Below are 22,226 nucleotides of genomic sequence, written 5' to 3' on the forward strand. Positions count from 1 at the left end.
CTACGCTGTCAGCATTCACCCTAACCATTAGACCAAATGGGAAGGTTCGACCTTTGCGGGGTTTCACATTAAACAGTGGCACTATATTTTAGCGTTGGGCTGCTGTTTTCGTGAAGTTTGCCTGGAAATAAAAATGAGAAGAATACTTGTGTTGCTGTGCTGTTTGATTTCTTTCTGCAGCCATTTTATTTGGGACTATATCTTGTCAGTGTGGCTGGTTTATCGTACATCTTTTTCATGTTTCAGGTTTGCGTACCTCAAGAAATGCTTTGAAAAGCTTTTTGCATTTCTTTGGAGAAGGGGATATGACTTTAACTACATTCTGATATTTTAAAATGTAATATTGTCAATATGAAAAAAATTGTAAATGGCTGTTAGTGTTTTTTTTTTTTTTAAGACTGTTCTGGTTGTAACATGGCTTAGGTGTAAGAGGCTGTAGCCATATGGTTATGGTTACAGCCTCGGCACCTCCATGCATTTTTATTTGAAGTGTTAAATCGTTATTGTGATATCGTAATGGTGTTAATTGTAGCTGTTAGTAAAAACTAATTTTTCATCAACTGATAAAAGGTCTATTATTCTTGCATGAATTAAACATAATTAACAGTATAACAATACAATTTGTTAGACATGATTTTATTTAATGCTGCTGCTTTTCTGTTTCCAACAGGAAAATCTGCAAGAAAAACAGAGAATTTAACATTAACATCTTTGCTAATTAAACTGTTTTTAAAGTTTATGCTGAAGACTAAGTTTTCACTCTTCTAATATTATATTTCTACTGTAGTCTCTCAACATTAGGGTTCATTAAAAAAAAATCTAGTGTAGATAAAATAAGTTTATAATTGCTTGTTGTGCTTTCTTATTTCAACATCCCCACCACTTCTTATTCTAACAGCTCTACGTCCCCGATGAGGACAAGTCCATTTTTGGGCGCAGTGTAAACAAACAAGTCTTTGAGGGTTTGACGACAGGCCTTCTTCAGACCATTTCTACCATCCTGGGGTCCCTGTGGCCTCATATCTCTGACTCTGGGCAAGGTGAAAACACGTGCATTTCCTCCCAAGATGCCAAGGTCAAGAGCTCTGCCGCAGAGTCCTTCAACACTCGCACACAAGATCTAATCAGGTATTTTCCCTCCGTTGCTCTGTACTACTCTCATGCTGCCTCTCCTCCTCCTACATGGCTCCCTTTTTTCTCTCCTGTACATCACTCCTGGACTCTTCTTCACTGGGTTTAGAGTTGGTCAACAACATGCCTTATGTAAAGAATATCCTGACAGAATGACAGTTTGCTTGGAAGCGGTCCAAGCAGCGTCTTGTTAGAATGGGAGTAGTGTGAGAATGAGGTATAATCTGGCTTCCTTCCAGCCTGTGCTACATTTTAAGCAAAATCTGCTTCTCAGGGGGGGAGAGTCACAAAGTGGCATGATACGCTCACTTCCAAAGCTTTGAAAGTTACCCCTGAACCTGGTTTTCAAGCTATGTGGGTCTGTGCTATAGCAGTCGAGGCTGTGATGGAGAAATGTGGACTGTGAGGAAAGGCAGGCCCGGCCTCATGACACCTTGTGGACTAGTGCAGTCTTTCCAGTATCCCTCCCACAAACCATGATTCATCTGGACAGAGCAGCTGCACAGGCCCACCAATCTCATCCACTGACCCAGTTATAACCCTAGAGGCAAGAGAGGGCCTGAGAAAAATGGTGTCTTCGGACTGATAGTCTTGAGTACAAATGCAAGATTTACCTCAACTGTCTTAAAATGTGTATGCGAGGAAGAATATAAGATGAAAACATTGTAAGCGTTTGCAAAAGTCTCCCTTTTTATAACAACGTATTGTATATAGCACTTTAAAGGATCTCCCCATATCCTTTCTGCCCATTGTTGGTTTCTCAGTTTGTTTTGGACTGCTTTTAGCCCACTGTATGTGTTGTGTTTCCAGTGCATAGTCAATAATGCAACACGAAGTGGCAAGTGCGACCACCAAACAGGTTGTTAAACAGAAAGCAGGCACAGGACAAAAGTGTGATGAAAGATCCTTTCAGCCCAAGTAAAGCCGTGGAAGAGGATCAAGTCAAAACAATGGCACTTGGTTCAAGTGTCCAGTTCAGTTCATAATCAGGAGATCAGTGAGTGACAGTTCTAACAAAAACGCTATACAAAAGAAGTGAACGTTGAAAATGGCGATAAGACGAGCGATAACTGACTTTACAGCAACCACAGCAGCAACTTGAAAGTCTGGACTGGCAGCTGCAGTTCCCTCTAGATTTCCGTAAGCTCTTTGTACCCAAAGGTTAACGCATGCAGGAGCTTTGAGAAGACTAGCCTCGGGTCAGGAGACTGTTAAGGGCCCAGAGCTGGGCTGGCACAGGGGCCACAACAGCCCTTTAATGACACTATTAGCAGTGATTTGTGGCTGAAAGAGTACAGGGAACATGATCATGAGACCTGTCATTGGCAAAGACAAATTGAAGATATCACAGTAATAGCAGGGGGTGGATGGCTTAGGTAAGGTATTGGCTTTCAGCTGTACCACTGTGGAGGTATGCACAGTAAAGGTCTTTGTTTGCCTGTGTGCGATTAGCTTTTTACCAAGAATGTTCCGCACTTTTAACTTGTTTTAACATTTAGGGACAAATTTAATAAACCCCGGTATGCATTTTCCTCTCTGTTTGCTTTCCAGCTATGTGGTAAACATGGGGTTGATTGACAAGCTGTACGGCTGCTTCTTGTCAGTCCAAGGTCCTGTAGACGAGCACCCCAAGATGTCAGCCTTCCTCCAGCAAGCCTCAGCTCTGCTGCACAGCATGTGCAAGCTGTGCTTTGTCGTAACTGGACGGTGAGCCTTTTTCTTACTCGTTACACACCTCGACATCTTTGTGATCTCTTGATCTTCCTCTGACAAACGTGCACACACACCTCTCTGTACAAGTAATGACAGAGGCTGAGTCACTGTCTGTGTTTTCTTTTTTTTCTTTTTTTCTTTTTTGGACTGTCAAAAGGATCCATAAAAACGGCTCTCTTTGTTACTCAAACAAATCTGTCGTTCCTCTGCAATCAGCCAGCAGGTCATTCACTCCAGTCGGCAAGCTGGCTAAGCTGTCGTTATTGAAGATGGAGATAGGCATCTACTTGACCCAGTGCTCTGTCACTCACCATAAACCTTAGCCTGCAGTGTTGGGGGAGCCCACCCACGTGTGATACGGTGACCTCTACTCAAAGAGATTCAGTGGCGCCGCTGACGGGGGCTAAGCATACTATCACACCAAGGGACAGTGCCGCAGTTTTTGACTTTAAAGGAAAAAAAGGGGACGTAATAACAGAAATATCAGAATAATATTCAAAATGACATTTTAAATGCAATTTGACATCCCCAATCTAAGTAGCAGTGTTGTCTAAACAAACTTAACATTTTCAGTGTCAGCCACTGTTGCTGTACCTTGCCAGCTATAATGTGCTGCAGTATTAATAACCAGTTGCTTCACACTGCAGTGCCAAAGAACAGCTAGAACTCTGGATGACACTGAATATTTGTGAGAAAACGGTGTTTAATGACACTAAAAGCAGCAACCGGTGAGCTCTGTCCCGCGACGGCTATCTGTGTGTCATACAGAAGAGTGCTCATGGGGTAGTGGGATATTTGTGCCATGCCAGTTGCTGTGTCAGGGGATTATAATGGCATTACAAGGCTGTGTTCTTGCCTAGCAGCATATTTCACACAAAGCCTGTTGGCTAACATCAAGTATCAGCATGCACTGTAGGTTCCATCCAAAGGTCACACACCCTCCATTCTGCATGGCTGCAAATCACAGCGGGTGCTGCTGCAGGAGTCTTAAATTGTCTCTCTGTGCGAGCCTAGGGTTTTCACTGGAGTCATCCGCATTGCAACGGAGAATCTTGAAAAACATTACTGCAGTAATTACTTTTTTTTTTCTTTTTTTTTTCCTTTTCATTTTAAAGATTGCAGTAAAGTGGACACTTATCTCCTGTAGTGGGTTCTCAAGTCAAGTCTCAGATTGGGTTTTATGAAGTTTTTGGCATGAAGATTTTACTTTTAAAAACCTAAACCAACGAACTGTTTAATTCTTATGATGCTTTTGTCTTGCTTTGATCTACTTGCCTGCCTGCCAAGATTATCTTGTGCTTTTATTTATTTTTTTAGTTATTTTTATATTAAATGCAAATATAAGAAAAACAGTGCATTGCCAGTCCCCTTAATCAACAGGGTAACGTCTTTGTTGAGCCAAACAAACCCGAGACAGACTTTGAGTAAATGTACTAGAGCGCTCAGCACCTTGTCAGCCAACTCACTGCAGTCTACCAGCTTGAAATCGCTGCCATGAGCTTCACATCGCGGTATTGCTGTGTTTACTGTAGGAGGAGTGCGAGGGAAAGGGCTAATCTTGAATCTTGAAGGTCCCCCTCCTTAGCTAATCTGGCTGTCAGTTTATGGTACTTGTTAAGTCAAAAATGAAGCAGCTTGGAAGCTTCTTGCATGCAACAAAATGAAAAAGTGTTATTCCATGAATAAACCAGAGGCACACAAATGGCAGAAGATGAACTTGAGAGCTGCCGTGTGATCCAGCCGGGTAATATACAGCACATTTCAAACTTGGTGCTCTTCCACTCGCCCCAGTCAGGTAATGCAGCAGCGCTAACAGCGTAGTATCTCTTATCTAAAGGAAAATCTTCTCTAAGCTTGTGTCTGGTGAGTAAATCAAGAAGCTGCCGAGGTTTGAGCTGTTTTTTGTCTCCTTAGTTTTGGGATGTGGCATCAGCTGCAGAAAAGAACAAAATATTTAAAGTATTTCCTAAAGTACCCTAATATTGTGTAATGTGTTCCAGTATGATTGCCTTTCTATTTGTCAATGTTCTCCCTCATCGATTTATTTTAGTTTTGTGTTTTTGTATTTTTGTTTCTGAGCATACAGTTGCATGTCTTCCTCTTTAGTGCTCCCAGTATATTCGACAATAAACGCCAGGACCCAACTGGACTGACGGCACTCTTGCAGTCGACAGACTTGGTAGGGGTGGTGCACACCCTGTATTGTATCCTGCTTCACAGTTTCTTGCCAGAGTCTGCTTCCCAGAGTCAGGAGCCCTACGGCCCTGGGGTCATCCAGGTGGCTTTACAAGGCATCCGCTTCCTCAACAGTTTTGCCCTTCTTGACCTGTCTGCCTTCCAGGTAAAATGATCAAATGTATTCTGATTCCTTTTTATTTATCAATAGAGATTTTGCACATTTTTGACATTTACATAATATAAATATAAAGTAGAATGCAGAAAGAGGTATTTAAATTACCTAAAAGTGTTTAATGCCCTGGATTTAATAAATCTGTGTATATCATCAGCTGAGTGTTAGCACCTTATCATTATAAGACTTTACTCTCCCTATGACAAAGATGACCTGTGCACATAAACACAGGTACCCTTTGACACCCCGCCACCCCCAGGTCATTTTTTGGGGGGATTGAATAGAGCGGTAAGGGTCAGCAGTTAGAACAAAAAGCAAGTGATTATCACTGTATGCAGGGCCATACATTACCCAGCGCGAGGAGGGGAGGGCGACAGCTTCACTGTGCTAAGTCACCGCATAGACTGAAAGCCAGAAGAGTGAGCGAGAATGCTGTTAATTATCTTAATGTCTTGTGGTAATTACTTTGAAGCAGCTTCCTCTCACTGACCCGCCATATTCAGGCAACTCAAAACAGCTGGAAATGAAAGCGTTTTACTGTCGTAGTTTTATGAACATTTTAAATAATGTGGGGTTTCTGGTTTTTGGTTGTTTTTTAAGAAGAAGAAAAAAGCCATGAGTTGTAATCACCTTGTGTCTTGCATTACCGCTCTGCAACAGCTAGTACATAATATACTTGAAATGGATGGTTGATCTGCATTGAGGCTATTGTTCAGGCTCAGTTTGCTACCACACAAGCTCTCAGTGATGTGCTTAGAAGGGAATTTCACAAGAATTCAGTCAGTATAAATATAACTGGGTTATACCGTTGGTTGCATTTTGGCAGAAAAATGAAATTGCAAATCATTGTTAGGAAAACTTTATCAAAAAGAGTAAAAGAGGCTGTTTTTGTTTGAATGCAGTGTCGTTCACTATTATTTTCCTGTTTTCCTTTTTTTCTTTTTTTTAATCTAAATTTATTTTTTTGCTACATATATTTTGTTTCATGACACAAAACCTCACTTTCCTATTTTTTATTTAATTCATTTATTTTTTTATTATGTATAAATGCTAACACAACCAAGCTTGTAGTGCAACATCTGATGATCTTATAGCGCTTTGTCACTCTGACATGTTTAATAAATACTGTCTGCTGGCAGCTAATAGTATGTCATTTCAGTGTGGGATCGGGGTGTTTTACGGTCAGACCCCCTTTGATTTGCTTATACACGTACACCAAGTTTGTTCCCACCAGCAAAATATATATATTACCTTTTATTACTTTGTGTTGTAATTGTTGTAAAAGCTCTTTACAATAACAGTCATAGTCAGTTTATGTCTAAATTACCTGTGATGCTCGCTGACGTGCTTTTTCTGTGACCTGTCAGTCTGTTCTAGGGGCAGAGGGCCTGTCTCTAGCTTTCCGACACATCGTCAGCTCCCTGCTCTGGTACTGTACCCAGCAATCATCTGAAGAGCTGCTGCACGAAGTCATCATCTGTGTGGGATACTTCACCGTTAACCATCCCGACAACCAGGTAAACCAGCTTGAACCTAAGATACACTGGCGCACCATATTTAATTGTATTGTAAACCAAGCTACTCTTAACATAAACAAAATATATATGTGCAGTGTTTATCATAAAGGGAGAAGTGACTTTTTTCTTTTTTTTTCATTTGACATCTAGTTTTTACTGTTCAAAAATGAGGCATTTAAGAAAAGAAAACGTTGTTGGAAAATTTGTGTTTTGAAGTCCTTCAGAAGACGTTAAGAAGTTATTAGTTTTATTTTTGGATTATGAGATCATCTTCATATGATTTTCTCATTTTATTTCTTGCCATTTATTTCTTCAGTTTGCTTTTTGTATCTGATAAAAACTAAAATCTGTATTTATTTTTTTTAATGATTACCTATTTAGCACTAAAACAGGTGATCATCATTTAACCTCTACCTAATCCTGTTAATCGCTTACAAAACTTGCAACAGATTTTCTGTTATTTGTCAGCTAATTAGATATTTCCGCACTAGTTACATTTATTGCTCACACTTGTTCAGAGTTGTCAATTGAGTTTTAAAAAGCCTGCTGATAATCATCTTACTGTTGTTCTTCTCGCATATAATTGGTCAGGGTTTTAAAAAGGATGTCGTTTTGTAATTGTAACAAAAAGCACCTGTTTAAAGATTCATGCCTTGGCACTTTCCTGCTTTTGGTCCGCGTGTCGTCTATTGTCCCACAGTTCGCTCCTTTTAAAAGCGGGGCCGTGTGCTGGTCCTGGTGTTACAACTACTTAGGGGGCTCTGTGGAAGTGAGCAGGATGCGATGGTGCAGACCTGGCTGCTGTGTAATTGGCTGTCATGCATGGCCCGTCTACCGGCCCCCTGATTAGTCGTGCTACAGTTGGCTGGCCTTTGATTAAGCTAAGCCTGTCTCACACAGGCAGCAGCCACCGCTTCAGTCTACACCCACACTGTTACAATCAGCCCCTATCACAACAATTTATGGGCTGGTTACGGATTTTAATGTGCCTTTTTTTTCTTTTTCTTTTTTTTCTTCTAATTAAAGGTGGCTCGAGTGAATGTGCTACTTTGGATAGTAGCAGAGGGCAAACCCCAATCTAATTATTCTGATGTACACAATTAGCATTTGTTGGACATTGTAGCTCCAGTTTGCATATTATATTGACCAATTAAGCATTAACCGTTTGATAGACTGTTCGTCTTTGCACAGCCACAGCGATGATAATAAAGCACATGTAATCCCATATTTTATTAAAACATTTGCATGATGCTAATTTGATGTAAAAACTTGTAATTCCTTCACAACCTGGAAGCTGCCTGTGAGAATGTTTTGAGAGAGAGCCAAGAACTTACCTTGCATTTGGATCTTTAAAAGAAAAACACACACACACACACACACACACACGTTTGTGTATAGATTGTCAGGAAACAAGATCCCTCACAACCTTCGCACAGAGTTGATCTTTGCCAGTGGTCCAGTTCCTGGAATGCGTCCATTCAGTTCTGCACCAAAGATGGATGGCGTTAAGGAGAATATTTAGAGCAGCTTGAGCTTTTCTCAAGCTAATGTAAGCACTGGCAGAACACAAAAGCGGCCCGACCCAAGGCCTGTGCGGTCACAGAGACTGCTGATTCACTGTCAGCACACCAGCTTTTGTTTATATATATGCTCTAGAAATAAAGCTGCTCATAAAAAGCAGAACTTTGAAGCAGCCCCTTTACATAGTGATATATTCCCTCTGCTCTGGGGGGGCATGAATAATTCACCTTGTCACACAAAAAGCCATTGGGAGAGTGACATATGTAGGGTTGTGTGTTTTCATAAGTGTGTCCCTGCTTACAGGGGCCACCGAGTCATGTAGCCATGTGTTTCATTGTCTGCTGCTTGTGTTTGTAAAGAATTTTTGACACAAAAAAGAACAAATGTGAAATCTGTTTTGTAGCTGACTGACATGAAACTGTACTTCCTTTTTCACCAGAGAGAGATGCACTGTTAATCTCCGTGTCTTTAATACATTAATCCGTAGTGATGACGTTGGATCTTAAGCTGACGGGCAGTAATTATAAACTGGTGACATGTTAACCCACCTGACTCCTGCTCGCCTTTTAGAAAGACAAAGCAATTTTAGAGTGTGGAAATCTTAAGAATACAGCACATGGAAAATTGCTACACACACGCAAGCAAAGGAAGCCACACACAAGTGCTGTCAACACACACACAGCGGGTCTGAGTTCAGGTACTGTATGGATGTTTCACTGTGGAGGCATCCGAGAGAACCTAATTTTTTTGTGCTTATATTTCATAAACAGTTGTTTTTATACCAGTAGCCTTTACATGAGCTATGGATTGTCTCTAGACTGAACATCCCGCGCGAGCGCATGCACACACCTGAGCTCATCATTCTCTGTGGGGTCAGTCTTCTTCTTCCCATTCTCTTTGAGGGCGTTTCCTCTGCCCCGCAGGCCCAAACCAGGCTTTAGGCCTGTAATTCCTGTTAACCTGATGTTGAAACTCTTCCTTCAGCAGTCCATTACTGCCAAGACAACCAAGCCCTTACTGCCTGCAGGGTAAGTGCAGCTCGTGCAGACCATGGGGAGCCAGCAGCGGGAAATGCACACTCTGTATCACCCAGCAGAGTAAACAGAGGCAGAGAGAGACACAGACATGCACACACACTCCACTAACTGGCAGAAGAGTGCCCGATTGTTAGCTCAGTCCATGATTTACACCCAGCTCCGGGGGTGAAGCACAGGTCCAGCTGATTTTAAGTGAAGCTGAGGACATTTTTATTCCCGCGGACCTTTCAGTGAGGAGTTTCCATTTGTCTGTAACACTGTTGTCATGCTAGCTTCAGTGCAGAATTATCACTGGGTAAATCTGGGATGGGATGACAGCGGCAGCTCATAAATAAAGAGTTATTGAGCTTTATTGTGTAAACAGTGGACTCGTTTTTGAAACGACTGACAGTTACCTTAAACGTCAAGTTGGAGCGTCTTTGTCAGTGTCTGCGGCTAGCGTCCAATTGTCCAGAGGAAGTTTACACAGCGTCCTGCACACATCCCCATCAGCCATTGTAACTGCTGTAAAAAAGCACTAAACACTTATTTGAGAAACTTTGTGTTATGCAGTCTGTTGCTGCTTCTCTTATCAGTAAAGGAGTCCCACTGAATCTGGTTTATATTGTGGCTTTAAGTGTCAGATATATGACCCCACTCTGGCTCTGGTTCCTCCTGAGGTGTTTGGAAATGCATCCACAGTTGTGACATTACTAATTTAATCAGTAAGAAATAAATGCCAACCTCATCCATACAGGCTATTTATGTTATTTGAGAAGTGTGCTGTATTGTGAGACTGTATAATTACAGTCTTTATTTTTTTTTTTCCTTTTCTCCTTTAAACTGTGGTTTCAGCTTTGACGCTGGCTTTTTCCCAGGAATTTGTTTGTTTCAGAACATTAACTTTACACACTTGTTGTTGCCATTGTGACCAGTGAGGAAGTTATGTAATGGGAGCATCATAAAAACATTTTTATTTTTTTTATTTTTTTAAAGGCCATGTCTCTGAACTTAAGAAAGACCAGAGCAGCCGGGACACTTGAGCTTTTACAGGGCCTGCGTTATACGTGGACCAGACGCACAGATTCACATGCTTGTTGTTAGTTTTATGACGTCGAGCTTTTGCGCCGCTGATACTTCAGCTATGCCGGGAGAAGTAATGCTAAAGCATAATCTTTAGCTGGAAGCCATTTCAGACTCCGGTGCCGCTCTTCACCTGGTAGAGGTGCGGAAAGTTGGCAGGCGACTCTGTTTTTTTTACCTCCAGACCGTCGCTGCCACCAGGCTGTGTTTTATGCCTTTTCTGCGTCAGGCACTTGAGGTTGGACAATTTGTTTAGGCAGCTGAAGATGGAATTGTGCGTAGTGGAGGATTATGAGATCCCTGGGTGATTTGTGGGTTGGATCACCTTAGAACTCCAGCTCAAACATCCAGTACTTGCTGCGGTGTTAAATTATGATACCCCAACATGCTCTGCGTTAATATACAAGAACGAAGAGATGTTGTAGCTTTTGCATAATCATAGTTTTGGCTTTCAGATGAATACGAGTGCATAAATTTCCACGCCCTTGTTTCCAGTTTTATCTTCAGGCAGCGTTGCAACACAAAAGATAAAATGTAGGCTTTAATGGAAGAAGTGGCAATAAAATACTAAATCTACACGCTGTGAAAATAAGCAGCCCTACATGTAAAAACAACCAGAACCGAACTTTTTTTTTGCTTTCGTCAATGGATTGATATGTCTGGGTCCCCAAATTCCTTAGGGAAAAAAAGTGAGTGAAAAGTGTTGCGGATACTGAGAGAAGGTTTTCAGTGATATAGTAATGCACACCAGTGCACACATGATTTGCGTGCTCTCTCAGTGCTTACATTTCAGGTTGACAAATTCACTGCTTCTGCCCTTTTCAAGGACTTGTGTTACCTTAAAGTTCAGACTGTCCATATGGATTCTTTAAACAAATGATGATGGGAGAATGACACTGTTTTGTGTCCCTTTGAACTCTGCTGTAGAGGCCAGCTCTGAGAACCTTCACCTTGAACAGATAAAAAGCAATGAATTATCGCTTTGTTTATCCGGCTGCTCGAACTCAAAGTGCATTATCAAAGGAGAAACCAATGGAAGAGTATTACAGAGAGTATTTTTAAAATCTTGTAAATCTTGTGAATTTATGTCACTGGGACTCGTGGACCTCTCCTTGCCCTTCTGGTTTCCATTGGCGTGGAGTCTGTACCTGTAAAGCAACACGGGATGTTTTTCCAGCCGGGCTTTAACAGGCTGACCTCCCGGCTTTCGACCGCGTGCTGATGGTCCTGTCGGGCTTAGGGGCGATGACCAGAGCATTAGGCGGAGACCCTTCTCTTGGCAGCAGCCACCTTTCTAATCAAATGAGGCTGCGAGTGATTTGGTTTTAATACTGGTGGTCCGGATGTAAGAATGACGGGCTGTGATGGAAAGCAGGATGTCGGCCCGGTGAAGATGCCATTAATGGTATTGCTCATTTCTTAAAGTGGGGGTGGCCATGCTGTCGGTGGAGCCTGCCTTTCACACGCCACCCCACCCTGTTGCCCTGTTAATGCCCTCTCAACCTGAGCTTCACTCCTTCCCTCCTGCTTTCGCGTTGCCTAAAGACCTTAACGCGGAACTCGAAAGTGAAGTTTTAGTCACATATGATAACACTGCTTCACATTTCTCGTTTCCCCTCGTGCATGTTACAGCAGCTCCGCTATAACCGTTTTTGCAACAAAACATCCCATCATTGTGTTTTATAGCCTGTGATTGTGTCATGGGAGGCTGTGCCCCCCACCGCCCCCAGGTCTCCTCCTAATGGCTGTTGGTGTGTTGTTTTTAGTGGGAGGTGTACAGGGCGCTGATTTACAACCAGCAGTGCCACCGACTGGCTTGGTGACTGACTATCCCCCGCTCCCTGTGTGTTTCAGATGATAGTGCAATCTGGCCGCCAGCCCAGCGTACTGCAGAAACTGTGTCAGCTGCCCTTCCAGTACTTTAGCCACCCACGCCTCATCAGAGTACTCTTTCCCTCGCTCATCTCGGCCTGCTACAACAACCCTGAGAACAAGGTCATCCTGCAGCAGGAGATGAGCTGCGTGCTGCTTGCCAGATTCATTCAGGTAAATATAGAAACATTGTCACACCTGTACTGTGCATTGTAAAAACACTTAAGTACACAATTGTTGATCATTAGTATGTGTTGGAGTATATACATTTAATGCAAATTCCTCTTTAGCATCAGTCTTTGTATAAAAACGTAAAGTATATTCCAACATGTAGGGCATATATTCCTCTTAGAGATGCAAGCTTAATTAAACTGTATGAGTGATTTGTATGTTTCTCTAAATAAATAAGAGTAGTAAACATACACACACATAACAACTGACCCTTACATCAGTGCATCTATTCTTGTGAAGAGGAATTTGCAGGAATGCGGAAAGTATTATAAAGGAGTCCAGTCTTTTAAATAGAGTATCCACGCCCAGTTAATCTCATTCACACCATAAGGAAGCTCTGTGCATCAGCTGATTGACGACTGCTCATCCAGGCCCCAGTGAATCAGTAACAGGCCGGGCTTTACAAAGACAAACGGTTTCCTTCACACTGGATTTACCTGCCACTGGTTCACCTCCCAGTAAACAGCTTGTCTCCTTCATCTTCCTCCTGACAACAACCCCCCTCACCACTCTGCAAGCTCCACTGTTTAGACACAGATTAACTTCCATTCAGAGGGAGACAAGCTATTGTCACGTCTTTCAAACAAAGCAATAATGCATGGCGTCTCGCCCCGCTGCCCTCATCTCTGTGTTAACCTCAGGAACATTCCTCCGAGTGGAACGATTTAATCCGGAGTGTCTTAGTTTACTGAGTAAATTGCAACAAGAACATTTTTTATTTTAATTCATTCAGATATTACTCATAATCTGCAGTACACTGTATGATGATACTAAAGCCTATGTATTCTCTTAGGATTGTGCATCAGAGGAGAAGGATTCAGACAATAAACCAAGTAAAACGGGTAAGTTGTTTAGTTCAGTAAGTGAAAACACTAAACTCCATATTTTTAGCTGTGTAGAAATATTTTAATATTATGGGGTGGTTAAAACCATATCTGCAATTAGTTTGATCTGTTTTGTTATGTGCTTTTTTTCCCCCCCTTTTTTTTAAAGGATTAATAAAAATGTCTTCGTGAAGAATTTTAGCACCCGCTTGTTTTAGTGAAATTCTACACTGGGTTTTAAAAGGATTTCTGTTTTTTCTGTCTACAGTTTTTCAGCCACTGGATTTCTGTGAACTGTCCAACCGCTTTCCAAGAGATCAGTGGGATTCAGCGCTGCAGTTTTTCCTCAAAAAGCAGGACTGATGGAGCTGCAAACTTGATGACAAAGCACTGTATTAATCGTTAGAAAAGACACTAAGATGTGGAGATGTTTTCAGCTATTTTTTGTTTTTGCACATGAATAAAAGATATGCTCTTCAAACTGTGTCAGATGTACAAGAAAGAAAGAAGCCTTGTATATTTGTGCATCTAGTTTGATTTCTTGAAAGTCATTCTGTTTAAGAGGAATTTGCACAAAATGTCTTATTTGTACATTTCAGTTAGAAAATGCACACAACTACTTCATTTAACGACTAAATAAGCCATTTACTTCTGTTTGTTCCGTTTGTAGTCAGTAAAGCTTACAGCAGTGACCATCTAAACATGAAGTATTTACTTATACTGTAATATATAATTTGCCAAACATTTTCTTCTATACTGTGTGTGTGTGTGTGTGTATTATTTGGTTGAATGTGAATTACTAGAATGTTCTGTAGTCTACATAATGCCAGTTTAAAAAAAATGACCTGCCTTGATTCCTGATATGTGTTAAAGGTTCTATTTTTCAGATTTCACTTTTTTTTTCCTGTTCATTCACTTTTTGTTAGGAGGAACTTACAAATTAATATAATTTATTGAGTTTGTAATCAAAAATAAAATAAATATATGTGATTATGTGGTGTCACTTTTTTTTTTCTGTGCACAATGAGCAGATGCATTTAAACTCCATGTCCACCCTTAATTTGGCTTCCTATTGAGTTGGATAATGATGCCCAGTGTGAGCTATCATTGACGACACACCAGTACATATGAACTGGTTGAGACGTATAGAGGTTTTTTGGATCTAGCTGCCTAAAAAAACTGAAATGCGGCAATCTACAAGTTAGACTCACTTCATTGTGCGGAAAATGCAGTCTTGACATTGCAAGTTTAGGTTGAGTTTAAAGTCCTGATCAGTTACAAGATAATCCCTGTTAAAATCCTCAGGTTATATCACTCCATAGCCTTTTTTAATATTAAATAAATAGCACTGCTGTATCTAATTTGCCACTTTGAAATATTTACCAGCAGGTAACAGGATTGTTCATTTTAATCAGATCTCGTTTCCTTCAGTGATTTTAAAAAAGAAAAGATCCTCCCCAACAAATTGTAGCGGGTGTAGGATGTCAGTGACGGCTTGACCTGTATGCTCTCTTGTCCAGCGGCTATTTGTCGCTCAGGATTCCTACTGGAATGAAAATAAACTCAAGACACGCCAGAATGCGTCTGCAGGCTGGGAGTCCCCTCAGTGCTGCGCGTTTTGTTGTGGGCCCATTCAGCGTATCCTTTGCAGGTGATGCCAGATGTAGATAAGGGGGCCGCCGAAGCCTGTCCTCTGTCTAGACTTGTAGCCTAACTACGGGGATTCACATGGTTGTAATGGTTTACTTTTTTTTGCACTTTTCCCCCTAAAAAAGCTCGATTTTTATCATTTTATCACCATAACTGGAGCACAACATTACGCACAATTTGCTATAAATTTCAGCCCCAGGCTAAAAGGGAGCGCATTAATACTCATATAGCGAGTGTAAACATTCAAAGCCATAAAAACATATCAAGTCAGATTAAAAAAGCCGCAGACTATTGTGTCTCACTCAGTGAACCGTGATACATGTGCCAAATGCCTAATAATAATATATTGTCAACCATCAGTCACTGATCCACTTGGCGCAGAAACGCTAAATATGAGCAGATTCAGTGTTGCAGGCTCCTGCCTCACAGTGTGGAGGTTTGCACCTCTAGAAGGAAGAACATGTGTAAAACTGGAAGATTGAACTGGCCGAAGGAGTGTGAGTTTTTCTCCTTTTTTTTGCACCACTTTTTTTCCCTGAGCTTTTCCAGATCAATCCCCACTTTAAACAAAGTCACGCTTTATAAGCAGCAGATGCGCTGTCATTTCCCATAAAACTGATTTATTTTCACTGACCATAATTAAAATCTTCTGAATGTTTATGGAACAAATGGATTTTGCATGCAATAATCAGTCCCTTTATTGTTAAGTCCAGCCATGTCTGCCTTCAATAATAAATAATAATAACTTATTTTTTTTCTGGAGGAACCGCGAACAGCGCGCATCTCTCTCTTATCTGTTTCAATAATTTACAATAGTCGATAGTGAAACGTGGAAATCATGCACATCTACACAGCTTGTATTTTTTTTTTCCTTTAAAACATACTGTAAGCATTAGCGTTCGGACGTCCAGAGCAGGCTCCCGTGTTTAAATCCCACCATATATTCCCGTTGTGTTCAGTTCAGGTGTGGGCGTCGTGGAGGCAAGGTGTCCCATATATAGCTCGAAAACCAGAATGTCCATGAACAACTGCGTGTCCTGCCGAAGTGTCATGGGGCAGGAGAGTGGGATCAGATACCTAGATGTACAGGGAACAGTCAGGCCTCAAATCCTCCAAAGGGACTTGAATGAAATGATCCTCCAGCAAAATCCATCCTGGCTGTTATATTCGTTCATCTCTGAATGTCACTGAGGGTTTTTGCGCATTCCTGCAGCTCGGTGCCTCCAGCTGATCCCGGTACTTCCTCACGTGTCCACGGGACTCGGCACCATACTGTTCGGAGTGTCCGGCAACTGAGACGAAAGAGAGGTCACATCACTGCCCGAGGAGTTCCCCAGAGAGCCCGCTTCAGAGAAAGACACCTGCCCAAAGGGGGAAATGGTCAATTCAGCAGGGAAATATATGATAAATGTCTTACGTTTTTAACAAGACCATAGGGAGACTTCAACATGTGTGAATGGAGCCCTTAAATATATCTTTATATACACACAGAGATGGTTTTTTTCTTTTAAAAATGTAAAAGTATGAAATGAATCTATTTAAAACTATAGGCCCAGATTCCTCTCACAATCTCACGAATCCCCATCTTCGATAAGATGACCGCCAGATCAAGTGACTTGATACACACAAAACATGCATTTTGCGTTTAAATGTCTCAAATCTGAAGGATAAAGCCATTTATAACTCTGAATTTTATATAAATGTCTTTCATCACTAAGGTCTCACGCTTACCCTCCCCCTGTCTGCGCATGTATGTAAGCAGCACACTTCATGTCATTTCAGCATTTTGAATATAATTTATGACGTGCAATCCCACCAGTTGTTGGAAAGCAGGCTGGTCGAGATCGGTCTGCAGGGCGAAGTCGCTGAGGGTTTTCCATGGAGGCTGGTAGGACTGCACCTCCACAGGATTCCCCTGCACGGTGTTGTCGTGGCGGATAGGACTGCCTGCCACCAGAGGTGTGCCTGTCAGGCCCTGCAGATTCTATGAGAGAGATTAAAAAAATACAAAATACTCAGTTCAATCAAATATGCGTTAGCCAGCGGATGGATAAAGCTGGGATAAAGGTTAGTGCGCTGTTTGCCGAGTAAAACCTTCCAATCTCAATGTGTTTAAATTATTAGTTTGTTTTCTTTGTTACGTTTTGCATTATCATGTTTTTTGGGGGTTTTTTTTGTTTGTTTCTTGGGGGGGCATTGTTTGTTTGTTTGTTTTTAGCTTATCGTATAAACAAATAGCTAAAACGTAATGGAAATTAATAAAATGCAACTCATACGCTTTAAAAAGAACAAACTAAAATGCAGGAAATATCCACGTATACTACTATTACTACTACTAATAATAATGATGATATTAACAATAATAACACTTTTAACCTGCAAAATAGCAGTATATGGAGCGGTTTCCGCGTTTCAAAGTTTTATTATTATTGTTATTATTTTTTAGTTTAATTTACATTTCCTTTACAATTCCGTAAAATATAATACACTTATTTTAAATTATTTAATTTGTGGCTTTCCCCCCTTTTTGTCTTTTTTTTTTTTTTATCAGCGTTTCTATGAATTTGTTATTGTTATACATTAGTCATGAACATCAGCACTGCCTTTTCGTGTTATTACTGGGCTTCAGTTGTCCTACTTTAAATGAAAGTTGCCATGACAAGCTGCTGTTCAGTAGTTACCAAGTAGACTTGTGTTTGCAGGTGTTGAAACGTCAGATTTGCGCAACTGAAAACGTTTGGTTTTTTTCCCCCGGTGAACTTGTTTACTCACGGTTTTGTCGTTGTGTTGCTGCTGCTGAAGCTGTTTCATCAGGATGGACTTCTTCTTATCTTTGCAGCGCTTGTTCTGAAACCAGACGCGGATCACCCTGGGGCTCAGGCCGGTCATCTCCACCAGCTGCTCCTTCATCAGAGCGTCCGGTCTCGGGTTGGCATTGTAGCAGGTCCGCAGTGTGTGGAGCTGCTTCTCGTTGAGCACCGTCCGCACTCTGGTGGTCTTCTCCGACGGCTTGTGGACGTGATTCCGGTGATGTGGAGGGTGCCGGACCGAAACTGGGTCTAAGGAGAGGGAAAATGTAAAAGTTAAACTAAATAACTGCATGTTTTATTTAAGGGGAAAATGTAGACAGGCCTTTAAAAAATACAAATATCCCATGTCTTATTACAGGTATCACTGTAAACGGTCAAATATACTCCAATGCACAATTAATTTAAATATGGAGGCCTATTAATCGTGAAATAGTGAATGTCTCAAAAATAGATTTTGTGTATATACACAGAACTGGGTGATAGATACATACAAATGTGAATAATAATGATAATAATAATAATAATAATAATAATAATAATAATAATAATAATAATAATAATAATAATAATAATAATAATAATAATAATAATAATAACAATGTGCCTGGTATGTGAACAATAAGCCAGCTTGTAGGTCTACCTGAGATGTGTAGCGGTCTGTTGTGAATGTTCCCCGGGCTCAGCGGGCTCCCTGCTGAGGCCCTCTCCATCATCAAGCCGTGGTCCGCCCGGCACAGCAGCTCGTCGTCCCGCAGGGAGAACTCGTCCCCCGGCAGGAGGTGTCGGCTGCACACCGAGCACCGAAAGCACTCCATGTGATACACATTGTCACGGGCTCTCATCACCAGGTCGCTGCTACAGAAGCCCATGTTACACTTTGCACATTTGATGCCAAATAACCTGCAGAGGATCACGGAGATGTGTTGGTCCCATGCATTAATTCTGTATATTTCTTATTATTTATTTGGACTTAAATCTGATGCTGGTCTCACTTTATGATCCTAACAAAACGAGCACTAGCTTAACTGGGCAAGGACAATAATTTTAAGCCCCGATTGTCTATAACTCAAATCAGACTGAGCTCTGGACTTTAATTAACCTGTGCATTTGCAATTAATATAGCCCATCATTATGGGCTCATTTTTGCCTCATCTTTTTAAAAAAAAAGAAAAAAGAAAAGAAAAAAATAACTTGTATTTTTAATGGTTTCTTCAAAAAATACAAAAGGAAAAAAGAAAATCCAGAAAACTCTGCTGACTTACTACCTTGCATAATCTCTTTTACAGTAAGTCTTTCCGTCTCGGACGAAGCAAGTGCAGGTCTCGTCCAGATGCTGGTTGCACTCTGCACACTTGAGGCAGGCTGCGTGCCACTCCAGGTCCGGGGACACTCTCAGGATGTACTGGTCGTGTATCTGACTTCCACAGCCCACACACATTGCGATTCCTGACTTCTCTGTGAAGTGGGAATGCGATAATGCAAGATCGTATGTGCTCTTTTAATCCTCACGACATCCCTTCAAACCCACGCCAAGCTTAAGAAGAGAAACTATTGCGTACATATCACATCAAGCTTGTAGGTTCATTCCAAGAATATTGCTGAATAATTATAATTAGGCCACAGGGGCTAAAAATATCCCCAAGCATAACGACGTGGGTTTAAAAAAACATGACCACCACACACATACACGTTTTATATAGCCCAGTTATGTTAAAGGTGTGGTGTGAACAGGCGTTGTGAACGGATCTCTTGCAAATTTTTAGGAATTTTCTGCAAGCTTTGAAAATTATTGAGAGATTAATCATCAAATCCAGGCGTCTAAACAGCGTCAATGACATAAAAGTCCAAATAAACCCCCTCGCACGCAGAAAATGAAGGGGAATTAGAAAGGGAATAATCTTACTTTTTGAATGATCCCCCATATCATCCAAGAAAGAAGTGTTGAGCAGGATATCCACCATACAGGAGAAATAGCCGAGTGCAAGGCGACAGACGGAGGAAGAAGAGGAGCAGAGGGGCAGAGGAGACCGTCCCGTCCCGGGCTGGATGATAAACTTGTATTCCTCCTCCGAGAGGTGGAGAGAAAACAAAGATCATCGACCAGTGACGTCTGCAAACCTGGACGTCTGTGGGTCCGGGGAGAGGGTGCCATGCAAATCTCCTCCAAGACCCCCTGCTCTTTCTGTTCTACTGGCTTCTTGGGCTGGTTTTGTGTGCAGGAGGAGCGTGTTTGTCTGTGTGTGTGTGTGTGTGTGTGTGTGTATGTGTGTGTGTGTGTGTGTGTGTGTGTGTGTGTGTGTGTGTGTGTGTGATTTTTCTTTTTAATTTTCAAGCAAGTGTGGCTTGGATGCATTATGCAGTTGTTGTATTTTTTGTTAGTATTCCTTGCCTTGAAAATGTACACACGGGCCTTATCTCCTCTACTCTTATGTGATTATAATTTTTGCTTCTGCTGTGAGATTTTTGCTATTAAAGCTAACAGGATGCGTTTAAAGTGATATTGATCTGAAGGTTTAATGAAAACACAGCCTTAAAGCTGTTCTTCTTTTCCTTCTTATTCTTCCTATTTGGTTAAACTGTAGCTATTTTATGCAAATATCATATAAGGTGATTTTTCCAACCTTGTCTTCAAGCTGTCATAGTAAGTAATGCTCACACCAGCAGGGAGCCCTCTACTGGATGAAATATAGATCAGCTGAATATCAATCAGCTGCAGAAGTGAAACATAAATCTTGATCGTTGCTTTGGACAGCTAAGTTTTGCTCTAGTGGAAAAGAAGTCCTATAATAGCAATCTGCAAGGTGTCTTTTATAGGATGACCTCAGGTTGAAGGTAGCTCATATCCACCATCCGCCCTAATCAAACAGCCCACTGAAAATAGAGACTGTCCTGTGCTCGCTGTTCAGCTATTTTTTAAACTGTTTTTTTTTTTTTTTTTTTTTTTTTTTTTTTAAATTTTATTCATACGGCGATTTTAGCATGCAATTGCTTGCAAGGTGTTCTTGGGTATCTTGAATCGCACTTATAAATTTAAATAAGAAAAAAAGCGAAGTTTTTTTTGTGTGTGTGTGTTTTTTTTAACATTGATCAGCTGCAAATTCAAAACTAACAGAAAATAATGTTGCAGGCCTGATCCATGAGGCACGGACAAAGAAACCTTCGGGGAGGTCTTGCATTGCTTGGCACAGGTAGTGAGTCCTCAGTTCAGTGTGTGGCCCCTTTTAGTTTGGTTGGACCTGTTACGGGTTGCGATCAGGGGCGTTTCCAGGGTTTTATCAGTTAGGTGGCACAAGACCAAGAACAAGTCAAGGGGCGCACAGGAAATAGGTATACTGGACACAATTTTGTCACGTGTGTTATAGGTTTATTAAATAAAAAGTGGTTCAAATATAAGTTTTTTTGGAAAAATGTTTTGCAAAGTGGAGGGAAAAAGAACTGATGATTTTATTACCTTACATATTGCTGGGTTGCTTAAATAATGCAATTTATGGGCAACACAGTAAGAAATCAATTACCTAATATAAGTAGAATGGAATACAAATATTTGCATAAAAATATAATAGAGGAGAATGAGAAAGCAACATAACTCAAATAGGCTACATTAGAACTGGACTTTAGGAAAGTACTTGAGTAAATGTACTAGTTACATTTCTTCTGATCCCATTAGTCAGTATTGGCCATTATAAGATTTAAAGTAATAGTTTAAGGACACTGGTTGATCATTGCTCTCATTGGGATAAGGGGATTTCTCTAGTTGGGTCAGTCTCTTGGGCTTTCTAATGCCCCTGGAGGTTTTCTTCTGCAGAGGTATGCTGGAGAAGGCCATCAACTGCCATCGAGCAGTTACATTAAGTCAAGTTGTAACTCCCCAACAAGTCACACTGAGGGTTCAGGTTGATGTTACATGTCACCTGTAACATTTGCCTCAATTTCAGGACCCAGCAGAGGATTACACTGTAAGAAATTATGATTATTCAAAGTAGTTAAAAAAAAACTATATTTAAAATTTTTTTTTATTTAAAAGTAACAATGTAGTTTGACATAGTCCCAGTGCAGAGAATGGAACTGATGTACTGCACATAGAGTTTATAGATATTGCTAATTTCATGTTGCAAGTAGTTTTTTAATGTTATAGCTAATTTGTGTTAAAAAAAAGTGAGGGGACAAAAACTTTCTTTCACTTTCTTTTCACTTCTCAAACTACACACAAAAAAAGCTTTTCAAATATATCTCGGTAACATTTGACAATATTTATTCAAAATGTATTCTTTCTTTCTGTCTCGAAATGTATTCTACTTTTCTTTATTTTTGTCATTTTGCGTTTTCTCTACACAGCACTTGCATAGCGGAGGATCTCCAATCAGAGTTAAATGTGCTCCTGCTTGATTTGAAGAGGAAAACAAACATTAACTTAATACGAACCCCCCCCCCCCAAAAAACAAAAACAAAAAACAAAACAAAACAAAACAAAAATGAAAGATTCTGTTTATTTATTTATTTTGGTGTTT

At 40.8% G+C, this 22,226-nt stretch overlaps 2 protein-coding genes across 3 annotated transcripts in view; one reads left to right on the forward strand and one right to left on the reverse strand.

Annotated features, from left to right (window-relative positions):
* The window catches only part of scaper (S-phase cyclin A-associated protein in the ER), a 59,848-nt gene extending 44,458 nt beyond the window's left edge, over positions 1-15,390 (forward strand). For both annotated transcript variants that reach the window (XM_039614553.1, XM_031747371.2), the window contains 7 exons: positions 899-1,128; positions 2,683-2,838; positions 4,951-5,185; positions 6,562-6,711; positions 12,186-12,377; positions 13,228-13,276; positions 13,527-15,390. In XM_039614553.1, coding sequence (XP_039470487.1) covers positions 899-1,128; positions 2,683-2,838; positions 4,951-5,185; positions 6,562-6,711; positions 12,186-12,377; positions 13,228-13,276; positions 13,527-13,621 — 1,107 coding nt within the window. In that variant the 3' untranslated portion in view covers positions 13,622-15,390. The remainder of the gene's footprint in view (positions 1-898; positions 1,129-2,682; positions 2,839-4,950; positions 5,186-6,561; positions 6,712-12,185; positions 12,378-13,227; positions 13,277-13,526) is intronic.
* Positions 15,391-15,511: 121 nt separating this feature from the next.
* On the reverse strand, positions 15,512-19,895 carry isl2a (ISL LIM homeobox 2a). The gene is made up of 6 exons (XM_031747295.2): positions 19,622-19,895; positions 18,984-19,173; positions 18,359-18,618; positions 17,681-17,967; positions 16,725-16,892; positions 15,512-16,269 (listed from the first exon to the last, which is right to left on the reverse strand). The coding sequence occupies exons 1-6, from the start codon at positions 19,677-19,679 to the stop codon at positions 16,153-16,155; spliced, it is 1,080 nt and encodes a 359-aa protein (XP_031603155.1). The 5' UTR covers positions 19,680-19,895; the 3' UTR covers positions 15,512-16,152.
* Positions 19,896-22,226: the final 2,331 nt, after the last annotated feature.

This window comes from Oreochromis aureus, linkage group 7, assembly GCF_013358895.1.
Source record: "Oreochromis aureus strain Israel breed Guangdong linkage group 7, ZZ_aureus, whole genome shotgun sequence".
NCBI lineage: Eukaryota > Metazoa > Chordata > Actinopteri > Cichliformes > Cichlidae > Oreochromis > Oreochromis aureus.

Bases quoted from the DNA above. Each gene is read 5' to 3' on its own strand.
- isl2a (XM_031747295.2), bottom strand. From the start codon at position 19,679: ATGGTGGATATCCTGCTCAACACTTCTTTCTTGGATGATATGGGGGAT. The intron at 19,174-19,621 runs GTAAGATTATTC...CCCACTTCACAG, and splicing joins TATGGGGGATCATTCAAAAA to AGAAGTCAGGAATCGCAATG. The intron at 16,270-16,724 runs GTGGGATTGCAC...CCCTTTGGGCAG, and splicing joins AGCCTGCTTTCCAACAACTG to GTGTCTTTCTCTGAAGCGGG.